At 42.7% G+C, this 16,656-nt stretch overlaps 1 protein-coding gene across 1 annotated transcript in view; it reads right to left on the bottom strand.

Moving 5' to 3' along the window:
* Nucleotides 1-14,891, bottom strand: part of fw (furrowed) — a 143,416-nt gene extending 128,525 nt beyond the window's left edge. The window contains exon 1 of the mRNA XM_065228880.1: nucleotides 14,628-14,891. Coding sequence (XP_065084952.1) covers nucleotides 14,628-14,838 — 211 coding nt within the window. The 5' untranslated portion in view covers nucleotides 14,839-14,891. The remainder of the gene's footprint in view (nucleotides 1-14,627) is intronic.
* Between the last annotated feature and the right edge of the window lie 1,765 nt (nucleotides 14,892-16,656).

The raw sequence follows: 16,656 nt of genomic DNA, 5'->3' as shown, positions 1-16,656 counted from the left end.
GAGTCCTCGTCATCGCCGGTTTAATTCGGTGCGATACTTGCTACCAACGACGACGGCGACACTGTTGTTGCTTGTTATTAATAGCGACAAGTTTTAGCAAAAACTTCGACCGTGCGATTTCCTTAATGTCAACTGAGGCTACAGGTGGACAGGTGGCTCACATTTTCGAAGCCCATGTTCCCAGTTCGTCACAAACGGTACCACGGAGCCATAAAAATGAACTTGTGAAATATCACACATGGAAAACAGTTACACGGTGTAACGGTGTACTGTGATGGTTTATGAAAATGACCGCAGAACAAGTGTCGCCATTTCAAGTACATATGCCAGCCAAGACGACGTCAACAGTAGCAGCATGCCATGTCAAGGGGTCATTGTGTGTCTCCCTATATATTCACAGCATAATCATTTCATCATTCGTCACTGGACTTGGAACGGTTTATGGTAGGCAATTATTTACGATTTCACGAGAGAGAGAAAAAAACAAACAACAGTACTTGACCGTTTTGTCAGCTACAATTTTCGTCGTGCAGTCGTGGAGAATGTGTTTTGTTTGACCATAATTTCGACGAGATTGAAACATTCGCCCGGTTCGTGTCTTGTCGCTAGATGATGTCTTTTACATTGCGATTGCCATTACCCGAAAGGTACCGGTCGTCTTGGGCTCGGTGAGGGAAGCATAAATGTAATGAATCGCGGAACGGGGGGGCTCAGTATTTTCACATACTGTCGCTAATGACCAAAAAACCGTTTTGTTGGAACAAACCCGGCTGAATGGAGGTTAGCTTCATGACGTTAGTTAGACAGAAATTGCCAACTGTTTGCCATGTCACCGGTCTAATCAGATCCTCGGCGGTGGAGGTTGCAAAGGGGTGTTAAATTCCCTTTTATGGTCCGAAGAAAGATTTGGATCTTAATTAGGCTACAAGGAAGCCGGCGAATTAGCTCGCGGTGTGGAATGGTATTCAGTCAATTCGACAATTCGGTAAGTATACTTTGTGTAGAATAAGCTTTACAATAACAACGGCGTAGAATGCCTGTCCTCACTGATTGGTTTGAGGGGACGCCAATGTTTTTGCTATAAAAAGCTCTATTTTTTGGTCAAAAAAGAATTGTACTAAACTTGTACTAAACTGCTATTCAAAATGTATCTTTTTAGTTATTCATTTTAGGGGTTTGATGGCGTCTTGGAAAAGTTGTTTATTAGTCAAACATATGAAACTCTTAGTTGAAGATACTAATTTCAAGTAACATACTTAAGTGGTAATTTTAATACGATAGATGAGGAGATGAAAGTATAGAGTTGATAGTTCCGTTAGAGTACGGCAGTGTGAAAATTGTATATAGAGAGTAGAAAGCGAGCAAGGACAACTTTAGGAAGGTACAAATCGGTTTGATCATCTCTCTTTATCAAACTTCCCCCGCCACCACATGAAACTCTTACCAAGACGTCAAAATTGCAGCTGCCTTAGATATTGCATTTACCTGTGCAATATTGTTCAGATGATCAATATTAATGAACCATTTGAGACATCGCGTTGTAAAAAAAGGCACCATAGGGTTGTCCGTCTGAAATTCGCATAGAAATGGCTCAACTTCGACAGCAACTGATTTGAAGAAAGCTAGCTTAATCCACGTTCAGACTACAGAGTTATAACGTGTTATAACAGTTGTCAAATAATTGCAAAACAGAAACCACCATTAAGTTAGTGCTATAACATGTTATAAATCTGCAGTCTGAACGTACTATTAGCCATCAGCAGCGAGTCATTCAAACAGTTTTTAACATCTTGTTAGGAAGCTGACGTTGGTTCGATTTTGTCTTTTTGGTCGCCTTGAATAAATTTTTGTATTTGCGGAGTAATTTCGATTGCCCTCTAAACAGCACCACTATTTTCCAACCATCGGCGACCGCAAAACTTTATCGGGAATATGGTAGATCCAGAATACATCGTGATAAACGCTCGTCTTGCTGGTACATCTTTGAAGATATTGTAGATACCTCGCAAATAACTCGTTGTTTTATTTAGGGATTCGCCAAACCATACAACAACGAAAGCTTTTGCAGTGTTTTTTCAGCTCTGCTTTATAGTACGGAGCAATGAAAAACATAGCCAGGTCACGTCCTAGCTGAACCTAAGGAGCGATTTGACTGTCGAAAACTATTCTTTATATAACAGTAAACATGTCAATTGTCAACGAGCTCTTTGCCCCATTGCACCAGTTTTAAGTTAAACGAACTAGAAAGTGGGTACCAAAAAGCAAAGTACTAAAATCAATGTAAGGTAGACGCGTTATATGACCACAGCATACCCCTAGTAAAGGACCAACTACACTTACAAAAACAGGAAGGCCTGATTATTTTTCTGAACGAAGCGAAAGAGAAAACAGCCAAAATTTGTGTTTTCACCCAAAATACTCAATTCGGCTTTTTTGGTTCGTTTCAATTTCAACGTTAAATTGGCTAGAATAAATCCAAAAGTATATTTTTTTTCTGAGCTCCACTAAAATTCCCTGACATTCCGTGACTTTCCAGATCATAAATAGAACTCCCTGACTTTCCAGGTTTTTCCAGGTAGTCGACACCCTGATCTCGTTGAGACTGTAGAATCTCAAAATATGAACTCCAAGATGATTTGGAGAATCTTCGATATTTTTTAAAGACATCTATACGGCTCAGATGATGTCGATGAGGTTGCTCCATAAATCCAAGGCATAAGTCAGGCCATTATACAAGAGTTTGATTGAGCCTGTAGAACTTCAAGATCTTAGCTTCTGGATGATTTGGAGGACTCAAGTTATTTTTTCAGTTTAACTTTATACTTTATTTTATTTGCTTCATCTTTAAACAGACTTACGTAGAAACTTATTCTAACTCACATTACACTAACACTTACATTAACACAGATTATTTCTTATCCTAGATTTAAAAGTCTGTCTTGAAATATTAAAATCGAACGCGTCACAAACATTTATTTATTTATTTATTGCAATTCATCTGACAGTAGTTGCCTTAATACGTCATCACTGCACACTTTGGAACGCTGATGATGAGCTTATTGCGACGGCACCAATCCACAAACAAAACTAGCAGAGCTTGAAGACGATGACAATCCTCAATCGAGTGGACTATGGCGTATAGCATAAGATCATCTGCATAAACGAGTTTGCATTTAACTCCCAACAAAGCTGCTACATCGTTGAGGAATAAAGCCCAGTTTAGATGATTCAATTCGGCGTTCAACTCACTTGAACTGCGAAATGTAAGACCGGTAAGTCGGTCGATTTCGGACTTGCGCCATTGGATGTCATGTCAATTGAACGCCGACTACCAGATCGAGGGTGAGTTGAATCAACTCACTTGAACCGTGTATTTCAGCCTTAACTCAAACAAAAGTGGACCCAGGTTACTTCCCTGAGGTATTCCAGAGGTGCTGGTAAACGTAGAAGAGACAGAAGATCCTAGTCGTACTCGAAGAGTTCGTCCAGTCAAGTAGGAATGTAACAACGACTCAGCGAATCCAAACACATAAAGCAACCAACGATATATACAAAACAGTTGCTACGACTACCATGACAAGCTCGCTCTGCAAATAGCTCGATCCGAGTGGTAGAAGTATAATTATATGTTGCTTGCCTGCTTTGTTGCAATATACACGGATGAGAACATAGCTTGATATGAATCGAGAAGAGACATAACAAAAAATTCCCATTAACACACGTGTATCATCTTCGGCTTTACTTCGTGAAGCAGCTTGCCAACAATTCGCTCGTTTCCTTCTACCGCCCCGAGTGAGTTGTGTCGCACGGGCTGCTTGTGATGAAAAAGAAGGAAGAAGATTATATCATTATTGCTTTCCACTTCTGACATAGCGTTATTATTCGGTACGTTGATCGCTTGTCATTTTGTCATTTGGAGATATTTTTGATTCCTTGACCACGACCTAAGTTCCTCAGACGCTTCTAGTCGGGGAAGCTTGCATAACAAAACCTTCTGCGGCTATCAGATCAGTATATATGACGTCGACTTGTGCCTTATCCTCCATCGCGGTGATACATGTACTGGTGAAATCCAAAAGGCTACTAGCTAACGATCTACCAGGAATAAATCCATGCTGGTCAGTTGAAATGTAGTTCTTCGAGCGATTCAGGACAAATTCGCTCAAGATGATCTCAAACAGGTTGGACGCTGCCGAAAGACTGGTGATACCTCGATAGTTCTTAATATCCCGCTTATTGCCAGCTTTGAAAACAGGAAACATATACGACTGCTTCCACAATGTTGGGAATTTTCCATGCTCAAAGGATGCATTAAAAATGGCTGCTAAAGGTTCTGCTAAGGCAGCTAAGCAACGGCAGAACACCACTACCGGAATTCCATCTGGACCAGGAGAGAGTGAGGTTTTCAGTCTCCTTACTGCTGAAAGTACCATATCCCAAGTTACTTCGAATGTGCTCAGTTCCACTAAGTCACTAGTGTCGTATCAGAGGCAGCAGACTCAGCTTCAACGACACTTGTCATATTTTTATCGAAGACAGATGCAAAGTGTTTAGCAAACATCTCACATGCTTCGCTAAGAGAAGTGGACTCTTTCCCATCGTGTACCATGTTTTGCTGTTGACCTTTGTTGTCTTTGTCCAAACATTTCGGGGGTTACGCCACAAATTCCACTGGACTCTGAGGACGTTTGATTTGTACAAGGCACTGTTTAATGTAAGCGATACTGGCACGCTTGAAGTTACGCTTCGTGTCAGCTGTTCTGTGACAACGTAGTTTTCTCTGAGGAGTACTCCAAACTGGGGAAAACGGTCGTCTTTTGAGAGGAACATTTGATTCCAACCAATGTTGAATAATGCTACAGAAACGCAAAGTCATCTCATCAACATCAATGCATTCAAACACATCGGCCCAGTCTTGATCAAACAGATACTGCAGTTATAAGACATAATCAATTTTCTTGAAGTCTAGAAGCCCTGCTCTATCATCCACGTTGCAAGCTGGGTGAGATGGCTAGTTAAGTGGAGCAGGTAGCGACAGAATTAAGGAAGGATGGTGTGCATCAATAGGTAAAAGCGGCACAGCGGATTCGTCGATATCGAAATCATTTTCACCGTTGCAAAATACCAAATCCAGCGTGCGGCCAAGTTCATTTCGGACTGTATTGTGTTGACTGAGATTAACGAAATCCAGTCCATCAACGAGAGCAATACTTGCAGCGGTCAGTGAAGATGTTTCGGTGAAGTTTGTTGAAAACACGAATACAAGCACATAGAGGGTTGTTACAGCCATAATTTGTCCGATGTAGAGGAATGGATAGCAGATGACGACTACGAAGTTGACGTTGAGGAGCGTTGATCCTTAGCTGTTCCAACAACATAGGACAATCTATCTAGCCTGTCAATAGATCGCGAATGAACAAGCTCCTTATACAGACCCTTCTGATGGAGATCGTTTCCAAAATAATTAGTTTACGGTGGTAGTATGGTACGGCGCCCAAATGGGACAGGCATATTCCAGAACACTCCGAACAAGTGAACAGTATAGTGCTTTTAGTGTGTATACATCGTCGAATCCTACCGTGTTGCGTCTGATAAATCCTAGGACATCAAACGCTTTGGCCGTGGTCATGGAAGTGTGACTATTGAAACGAAGCTTGCTGTCCACATTCGCTCCCAAGTCACGGATTGAATCTGTACATTCAAGAGCAACATCATTCATGTAGTACTCGTTTCCGATGGAAGTTTGACGGCGCGTGAACGAAATAGTTTTACACTTGTTAATATTAGCCGACATACTATTTACAATGCACCATCTGTGTAGCTCATTGATATCGGCTTGAAGTGCACAGCAGTCTAATGATGGCGTTATGGTCTGAAAGATCTTCAACACATCCGCAAATAATAATTTCTCCAATTTCAACCGGGAGCACAGATCATTTATAAAAATAATAAATATAAGAGGCCCAAGTATGCTGCTTTGAAGGACTCCTGACATAATCTGCATTACTTGCGAACGTGTAGACTCCAGTTTCACAAAAGCACAACAGTTACTCAGGTATGAACGGAGCCAGTCGGTGATCCAATTCGGAAATCCTAATCGATCTAATTTCTCAATTGCTAAAGAATGTGGTACTTGGTCGAATGCTATCGCGAAATCGACGTAAATTGCATTAACCTGCATCCTTTTTTCGAGCTTGTTATTGATGAAACTTGTGTAGCACATCAAGTTTGTGGTCGTAGATCTCTTTTTGGTGAAACCGTGCTGATATTCTGATATGATCGGCTGTGCAGCACGGTAGGGTAGACGACATGCGTGTTCCCTGCTTTGTGGATTGGAACAATCGAAGCAGCCTTCCACACATCAGGGGATGTTTTATCTGACAAGGATCTCACTGAGGAAAATTGGTGGAAGATTATCAGTGCTGGCTCCTTTGGATACGTCGAGATTTTTGAAGGCATTCATAACGTCATTTTCTGTGACATGCAAGACTGGAAAGTTCAGATCAAAAGTAGGAACGTTTGACAGGGCTTCATCTTGTTGTGGTGTTTCAGAGTTGTAAACGGTTTCGAAAAACTCTGCAAAGAGGTTTGCAGTTTCTTCGCGGTCGAATCACTGAAAATAAAATTTCGTTTATACAACGAAATCGCTCGTTTGTTCTACGAATTTATTCGTTGTTTTCTGCAACGAAATGGATTTGTACATTGTATGAAGCTAGTTTCGTTAGAACTGCCACACTCGCTATCGCTGCACCCAACCAGCGGTCCACAAGTGTTGGTTGTGGAAACCGAAAAATGTGGAGTGTGTTAGTGAGGATGGGTAAAAATAACTTCATCATTGGAAGAAATAAATGAAAAAGAAATAAAAAAATGCTTCAGACCGGACTCGAAACATTAACCTTGGGATCGTAAGAACTGTGCTTTATCCATTGCTCTATCTGTGCTATGAGAAGAGGTAAAGCTAAAGGCAAATAAGAAGCGCTCATGGAGCGGTACTTCGATTTTTCTTGCTTTTTCTGCTGCTTGCATGTATTTTTTTTTCTCTAACATAAAACCACCGCGATGATTTATTGTGGTAGCTTGCATGTATTGGTCAAACCGACAATATTTCTAAAAAAAAAATATCCCATCTCCAACACACAATCAGCACTTTAGGAGACAATAAGCGCATTTGTTGGTTTGATTGTACGAAGATGTATTTGTATATTATACGAATAAGGCGTAAAATTGACATTGCGCCAGATTACAGCAAAAACGAATGTTTCGTACCATTTATGAAAGATGGGTTGTATGTACGATATTCATTTTTACGAAACGGTTTTCAGAGAAATAACGAAAATACATTTTCAGTGATGAAGTCCGAGATTTGTATTGCATTTCACTCGAAATTCCTCCACTGCTTTTTCGACGTTTGATGAAGGACCAGAAAGCTCTAGGATTCTGCACGGTCTGCATATTCACGATAACAAAGTACTTGATTTTTATTGAAGAGAATTTCAACGTATTGAAGATGAATCCTGTTCTTCTCTGACCGGCATTGAAGAAACCGCTTTCGAGCTTTACGTAAAACATTGAGCTGGTTTCGCAGCTCTGCAGTCCACCAGGGTTTCCCGTCGGTGACAAATGGTCGACTTCTTCTACAAGGAACCAACTCACTCAGTATGGTATGAAGTTAATCATAGAATATAGCAGCTGCCCTATTCATAGAAACATCATTCAGTACCGTATGCGTGATAATGTTTGCACCATTGAGCAATGTCAAAATTAAAAAAAATCTCAAAAATTTCGTTTTCGAGTTATTTTATTTATTCAAAGGGGGATGTTTCTCAGAGTTTTAAACTATGTTAATCATCGATCGAGTTTCCACTTGCTGCAATTACGGCCTCCACACGCTTCCGGAATGCACGGCAGGTTCTAATAATGTAGTCTGGATCCATTTCTCTCCAGGTACGGGTCAATGTTTGTCTGAGGCTTGCTGTATTGCTGCATATTGAGTAATCCAGCGGATTAAGATCGGGGTTGGATGGCGGCCACATATCCTTCGCCCAGAACTGCAACCACTTCTGAGTGCGGGTTGAGGTGTGGCACGGAGCCCCATCTTGTTGAAATATAACATTTGGCTTCGTACCGTACTGTTATTTGATCCACAGAAGAACATACTTACTTAAAATCCCAATGTAGACCTCCGTGTTGACCTTGTCGCCTTCTGGAATGAACACCGGGTCCATTTGTTTGCCATCGGTAGTCACCAATCCAAACACCATAACGCTAGCAGGATGCTTGGTCAGATTCACGTTCTTGTGCTCGTCGGCCATGTCTTTTACCGGAAGAGAACTATCAACAGTTCTCGTTCTGGAATTTGATACGGGTGAACAGCATTACCGGATTTTTTCGCTTAAGGAAGTTCAAGATTGTCTTGCATCGTTCGACTCGTAGCTCCCGGATGCGGTTGGTAATCATGTGAATTTTTTTTCCGTGCACTCGACTTCGCCCCGCGATATTCCTTTACAATCTTTCGTGCCGTAAAGTAACTGATCCCGTGTTTCTTTTGCCATTTTCCTTATTGAACGCACTGGATTCACCCGAATCTTCCTTTTGATAGCACCGATAGCCCTCGGAACTCGAGCTGACCTCGGACGACCTATGGCCACCTTCGCGGATAGTTGTCCTTTATTTTCTCGGTCTAAAACCCTTTTGACGGTAAACCAGGACACTCCCACGACGATTGAAATGTCTTTTTGCGACATTTGCGCGTGGGACAAATCACGAATACGCAGCCACTTCGTCATGGTGCAACTGTCAAACTAAGTAAATCATTTTCTTTTATACACAGCCTACTGCGGTATGAGCTAGGTGCTCGTTGTGCTCGTTGTGAAGGCTTATTTCTAACTGCAGAATGAATGTTATGTGGTGGTGGTCGATTATCAGAATTGGCAACGGAGGGTCGATAAGGGCTACAGCATCGTTATCACTTACGAATGCCAAATCGAGCAGCGCTCATTTGTATTCAGCAGTGTGTTGACTTGATGCAGTCCGTTGGAAATCATGGATTCGGTAAGTGCCAAATCATTTTCTGTAGAAGCGTTTATCGGCAAAAAACCATGAACATCTTCGTCAAACCGCCACTGTAGGTTTGGTAAGTGTGTCGAATTCTGAAGCTATTTCAAGAATTTAATACATGACGTAAAGGGGCTACAGAAGGCTCTTCAAATGCCAACTTTAAGTCTGAACATCGTACACAATCTTGTTGAGTCTATAGAGCATCAAGATCTGAACTTCAGGATGGTTTGGGGTATCTTTGATATTTTGATAAGACAAATATGTATCTGCCGTGATGTAGTGAGCTGTTTAGTTTAAATTTAGTAGGAACATCGAGAGATACCTAATTGAGCATTTAGAACTTCAAGATCAATTCTTCAGAATGATTTGAATATATTATAGTTCCTCGTATATGCTTCATATGGTGTGTTTCGGCTCTGTGAGGTTTTTTTTTTAAACAATTATCTATGGATAACATCTCCTTTGAGTCTCTGTTGATCCTTTAACGATAAAGGTCTATACTTCAGAATAATTTGGATCCTAGATCATAAAAAAAAAAACATATTTTTTATTCGAATATTTCATAGCTTTGTACTATTACAACTGAATTCTAACAAAAATCAAAGAAGCTCCTTAAGATAAGCCTTAACAAAATTAACTGAAACGGTAACGTTTTACTATTAGATTGAAAAATATGATTTGAAAGATGCGACTTGAGACCAATTTTGTTATAAGTTGTGACAAATACCAATACAAATGTTAACAGATTTGAATGAAATTCATCCTTTTTTGACGTAGACTACGACTTACGGATCAGAGGGTAAATAGAAAATCTAAAATTGCAATCGTCACGAAAAGGTGTTAGGTTTTGAACGCTTATAATTTAGTAATTTATAGATGAAATGAAAAACCAAATAGACCAATCGATAGGCAATTACGTTTTGGATCTGCTAAAATGAATACTTTATAATTTCCCATAAAAAACGTTTGAAAAGTGTAGAATAAAAGTGATAATTTTGTCACTGTTTTAATGTAACAAAAAAAAAATATTTTCCCCAACCCAGTCGTCGTAATCGAGTTTGGTTTGATTGGTTGGTTGGTTCTTATTTAACCTTTAAAGTGGTGAAATGGGATCAGTACAAGCCCGTCCACCGTGACGTCACCCAATGCACAAACTGCCTGCTGTTCGGACATGGCATAAAAAATTGCCATATGGCCCACCGTTGCGACGATTGTGGCAAGCAGCCGGCGCTCACTGCCTGTTACGTGATGGAGAACGCCGACCCAACATGCGCCAATTGTGAGGCTGCTCATCGGGCAACTAGCAAGTCGTGTCCAAAACGTGCGGAGCTCATTGCAATCCGCAAAAGGTCCTGCCATCCATCAACGACGTCAAATTCCGGTGCTTCCGCCGCTTCCAATCAACAACCACCTTGCTACTGCTGCAACAGTCTCGTCAACTGCTGGGGTCCCCAACCCTCCCGAATACACGAATCGTTAAACGTATGCTGCAACCGTTGCATCCCATAGCACGTCCCCCCTCCCCTCCCGGACTATCCAGGCGTCAGGATGATGCATCATCATCGAACGAAAACACAGATGCTCTGTTCACAGCGGAGCAACTGATCCCCGTATTCACCCAGCTTGCCAAACGTTTGCGCAGTTGCAAACCCCGTTACGACCAGATTTTACTCTGGGCCTTTTCGTCATCGAGTACGGCCTCTGCAGTGTTGAAGCTAGTCAACTGGAACGCTTGCTCGTTCAACAGCAACAACATCGAGTTCGTTGAGTTTTTCAATGAACGAAACATCGACATTGCCGTAATAACTGAAACCCACCTGAGGCCCGCAACTAACGTCTACCTTCCCGATTTTCGGCTTGTGAGGCTAGATCGAACCAGTTCTGGGTGAGGAGGAGTGGCCATCGCCCTAAACATCTGCTGTCGGCTGCTGCCGAGCTTTCAGCTGAAGACCATCGAAGCCATAGGGGGGAAGTTTCCACTCCTGTCGGCCCTATCACCATTGTTGCGGCTTACTGCCCCAAATAAGTCAATATTAGGGACGGATCGGCAGCAGACTTGAGTCCGGACACTCCCACCCGGTTGAGTCGGTCCGGTGCTCACACCATCGGCATCAACATCAGCAACATGGCTCACATCCCACGATCGGTTGTCTACCAAGAACTCAGCTCGGACCACTATCCGGTGGTGGCCGAAGTGTGTACCTCGGAGAACTGATTCGAAGCTTCCCGGCGCAACTACCATCGTGTCAACTGGGCGCAACATCAACACTGCGTCGACACAACCATCGACTACGATGTCCAACCGGGGACGTCCGAAGATGTAGACCGGTGTCTACAGATCATCGAGGGGGCGATTTCCCGGGCCAGGGAACAACACGTGTTAGTATCCAGACATGTGAGTAACACTCGGAAGCTCATTAGACTCCGTAGCACCATTCGTATGCAGTACCAGCGTACTGGTCAGCCTAACTTGAAGACCAATTGTAATCGATTAACAAAGATCATTCGGGCCAGGATGATGAATCGTAGAAATGACGATTTTTACAATAAGATCCGTTCTCTCCCAGATTGTGCAAAGCCTTTCTGGAAGCTAATCAAAATCTTAAAAAATAGGCCCAGACTCATTCCAGCGCTAGTTTTACTGAATCGTCAGTGGTTCATCTGATAACTCCTTTTGAGAAGGCTGCTGTGATTTGCCAACACTTCGTCAGCTCTCATAATCTCGGACGAAACATGATTAGTCCACATGAGGCTGCTGTTGCTGAAAACGCAGCCAACCTGAATTTGATTCCCAACAATATCCCCGGTGTTTCAGAGATTTCAGCTGACGAACTGTTAGCCTATATCAAGTCTTTCGAAAATATGAAGGCTCCAGGTTTCGATAACATCTTGAACATACGAGCTATAATTACCTAGCACTGATTTTTAATCAGTACCTTAGGCTTGGCTACTTCTCCTCGTGCTGGAAGCTAGCCAAAGTCATACCCATCCGTAAACCTGAGAAGGATTCTTTCTCTCCCTCCAGCTACAGACCTATCAGCCTTCTCTCAGGGTTATCAAAGCTTCTTGAAAAAGCAATCTGCCGGCGTCTTCTAACATCTACCGTAGAAAATAACATCTTACTAGAGAAGCAGTTTGGTTTTCGACAAGGTCGGTCGACTACTCACCAACTAACTCGAGTAAGTAATATTCTTAGGCAGAACAAGTCGGTATCTAAAACATCTGCCATGGTATTGTTGGACGTTGAAAAAACGTTTGATAATGTCTGCCATGATGGCCTCGTGTACAAATTACGGTCTTACGGTCTTCCAATCTACCTCGTGAAGATCATCCAAAATTACCACTCGAACAGAACATTTCAAGTCTCGCTCAATGGCATCACTTCTGATGCCTTCAACATTGGTCCGGGCGTTCCACAAGGAAGTATCCTTGGGCCCATCCTCTTCAATTTGTTCCCTTCCGACTTCCGTTTGCAGATGACACATCCATCGTCTACAAGGGACGGGTCATCGGAGCTCTTACTGCCAAACTTTAGAGAGGCTTGGATGTCCTGTCTGAGTATTTCAACACCTGGAAGGTCCGTATCAACGCGACGAAGACCCAGGTCATCATATTTCAAAATTCTCAATCACCAAGACTTGTTCCGTCTGAGAATAATAAGTTATGCGTAAACGGCTCAGTGGTGGAATGGTCCAAAGAGGTTGTGTATTTCGGACTAACACTAGACAGCAGGTTTCTTTTCAGAGAGCATATTGACAAAACTAACACCAAGTGCAACATTCTGATAAGATCACTGTATCCACTTATCAATAAGAAGTCCACCTTATCCCTGAAAAATAAGCTTACTGTTCTATAGACACCTAATCCTACCTGTTATTGAGTATGATATGTCAATCTGGGAGAGTTGTTCCAAATGCCATCACCTCAAACTGCAAAGGATCTAGAACAAGATTCTTAGGATAATCCTAAACAGTCCACCGCGGACTCGAAATTCTGCAATCCACCTCCTGGCTGGAATTCAGACATTAGAAGAACGGAGAGTTTTCATCCTGGAGAGGTTCAGAGACACCTGTCTGAGATCAGATCAACAGATCATACGTGATCTAGTACGTTAGGTTAAGTTATACTCGTAGTTAAAACGGTAATCACATTTTTTTCAATTCTAACAAAAATAGGGGAATTTACGTGTTCTCGTCAATCTAAGCAGCGTCCGCACTTCTATTAGCATTTTCACAGCGTCACGTACATATATGACGTGTCTGTTTGTTTCAATTCATCTGCTGCTTGCTTCTCTATCCATTCCTATCGACAGAATTCTTTAAAACTGTTTGAAAGCGTTTTTACAACGCTCTAAACTTCTCAGGTGAGTGTGACTATTGTCGGCAGCCTCTTTTTCTTCGGCAACCTTCCCATTAGAACTGCGTGTTAACCAGCTGTTCTATTATCGGCAACTCGAAATCAGCCCCATTTTGTAGTACGTATTCTTCATTTGAAGAAAAATCTGGCATAACAGGATTGCTCGGTCCTACAAATATAATCAGATTGAAGCTGAAAGACTAAAGAATCGTTTGGATACATTCAGGGAAGTGTGTTGATCGTAAAACATAGTGAAATTAACGTTTAAATTTTGGTTGCCGAAAACAGTCAATGGGTGCCGAAGCCGACATTTACCCTAGTTGAAAAACGGAAACATTAAATTAGAATATCCTATTAAACAAACAGGTAGGCTAATCAATTAAAATATTAAACCAATGTTCAATCATAATCAACAGAAATAATCGTAATTTTACTTACGTAAAAAAAGGTTGGGTGTATGATAACCCGTAGACTGTGCTATCGAGAGGTCTGATACTTGCCCTTCCCAAGTCCCCTGAATTTGATCTGTGGATTCTCTTGCCGATGTCAATTCCGGAAACGGTTGACATCATTTCGAGAAACTAAAAATAACTGATTTTGAACAAGGAAGCCATGTGTTGCCATGGGTTCTGTTTGCTGAACATTTTTCACCAGTATAATCCAGTTGCATGTCAAAATAGACTGATTAGTGCTTCTGGATCCGTTTGTCACCGGAGCGCATATCGATCGTGATCAACGGAATCGATACTTAGCAGCAATTAATTTAGGGCCTTCCCCTCACTGGCTTCGAGCACATGATAACGGTTGACGGTTTCACAATTTTCGATGCGTCGGACAATCAAAGGAATTATCATGCTCAACTGAACGTAGAACTGTTAAAATCTGCACTTAGCTGCTAAATTTGAGCAAACACCGCAGTGGCAAAACTTCTAGAAAATCCCCCAACCTAATCAATGCAAATCGTTCCACCGCCTCGTACTGAACTGCAGAACAGAAACTCGTTCGTTCTCAAGCTTTCAAATATCGCTGGCTGCAGCCAGCCATCAACAAACCTCAACGAAAATCACAAAAACAGCCATTCTGATCTACACACACACCGTCGCGACGGACCGGTCTTTGGTCGGTTTCGCACAGTGGTTCAGCTCGAGTAGTGTTACAATCGACTGCTCTGAGGTAAATGCTATTGCCTCTGCGAACAAAACACCGAAACTCACCTTGACAATTCACACCGGCCCAGTTGCTCACGATGATCGCAACAATCGACAGCGCCGTCGTCGCCAAAACGTTGGCAGCATTCCAACACCGGCGTCGTCTTCGTGCAGCTGATCCACCTTCGCCTCCGCTACCACCACCGCCATCGTCCCGATGGCGGTATCTTCTCCGGCGTCGCCGTTCCAACAGCTCCAGATGATGATCTCTCATCATCTCACTTTTCCTTTCTTCGCCGCTCGAGAGGACTACTGCAATCCGATGATCGAAAACAAGCGACGAACCCTCGAAAAATACACTTTTGTTTCACAAAAGCACTTCTGGTGCTGCTGTGGCGATTTAGAGACACATTCAGATCGCACGGGGCGTCAAGTGAAGGGGACACAAACACACTGCTAGAAATCGGACCCGAGCACAATCGCCACTTGTTTATCACTTTCGAAAAATTAAATTTGATTTTACCTCGATTATCAACTTCCTTTATTTTTCTGCGGATCGAACTCTTCTCGCGTGTGATAGTTGCTAGCAGTTGTCAGCGGACGCAAATTGCACAACTTGGAGCGATTTCGATTTATTTACTTATCCATTTAGCGCCGCACACTGGCCGCTGCCTTCAGTGGGACACTTTTTCCTTTCTATTTTTTTTTCTGCCGCTCAGCTCTCTTCCAGGTTCGTCGCCTGTTCAAGTCTCCGCACGTACGAACACTCGCAGTCGAGAGAAACTGGTTCCACCACTATCCACACGCGATCCACCCGCTCAACGTCTTCCTGGTTTGCCTTTCAACTAGAACTGGGCCACCCTCGTGGAGCACGGAGAACGAATACCTATCCGAGTGCCAAACTCCTTCAAGAACACCACCAATACGCTCCTATCTAGTCGTCGGAACAACTTGATCACGCTAGGAAAATGTCACACACCAACACACGCGTTCAAAGGTAAACCGACGTCGACGGCAGCGAGATATCACGTGCACCGTAAAAGCTGACTTTAAGGAGCCACTAAAATTGCAACCGAAAAAAATAACGCGCGAGCAGAGAGACGTTCACACCGCTCGGAAGTACCACACAAACTGATTCGGTCGGTCGTCGCAACCAGCTAGCGCCATTCACTTTTGCTCACGAAGCGCGGTACGACGACGGCCGAAGCTGGTGCTGTTGCATGGAGGAAACTGGTTTCTTTGGGGCTTATGTTTTGACCATGCTGCATGTAGGTATGTTGTTGTTGTTGATGTTGATGACGATCGCGGTTTGTTTGGGTTCCGTTTAGCGATCGTTAAAACGGGGGTTGTGTTCGATCGATTCAGCATGATGGGGTGTTTTTCATAGGTTCGAGTCTTGGATCAATGTGGATAGCATTTTTGTTTTGCAAACACTCGCTGTGGGCTGCGCACTGTTTTTGTGTGTATATTGTGTTTGAGGAAACATCAAACAAGAGTGACAGCTTTTTTCAACACGTGAAGACAAAAAGATTTCGTAATGGGATAAAACGTGTGGTTGATCTAAATAGAATGTTTGAAATTCTCTCACGCTCCTTTGCATGCTCTCTCATGCTCTGGTGTAGGTAAAGGCTGACTAGAAGTAAATTGGTACGCACAAAAAGACCTGTAATTCGTGATTCAATAAGTTTAAAAAGTCCATTAATGGTTGCTATACAGTACTTCTATTTCGTTCAGTTCGAACGAAATCTCGAACCTTCCTCTTGATGGAGCCCATCAGCCCGCACAGTGGAAACGGACACGGAATCTGTGCATTTCTTCCATTTTCCCGAATTTGCTGGAAGTCCTTGATTGCCCCGCCGCTTCGTCGAAGTCGCTGCTTTGAAATTGCCCAGTATTTTTCTATTGGTCGAAATTCCGGGCAATTCGAAGGATTCACTAGCTTGGGGACAAAATCGACCTTGTTGGCAGTATACAACTACAGAACCACCTTGGAGTGGTAACAGCTGACGAATGGTTCCGTTTTCAGGCCACAATTGCAAATCGCTTGCCAAATCATGGCCTTTCTCGCGAACTTGTCGGTAAACACGAACTTGAA

Source organism: Ochlerotatus camptorhynchus, unplaced genomic scaffold (genome assembly GCF_037179485.1).
Source record: "Ochlerotatus camptorhynchus isolate MF236.1 unplaced genomic scaffold, CSIRO-AGI_Acam_v1.1 ptg000304l, whole genome shotgun sequence".
NCBI classification, from domain to species: domain Eukaryota; kingdom Metazoa; phylum Arthropoda; class Insecta; order Diptera; family Culicidae; genus Ochlerotatus; species Ochlerotatus camptorhynchus.
This window is presented reverse-complemented; position numbering and strand designations above follow the sequence as displayed.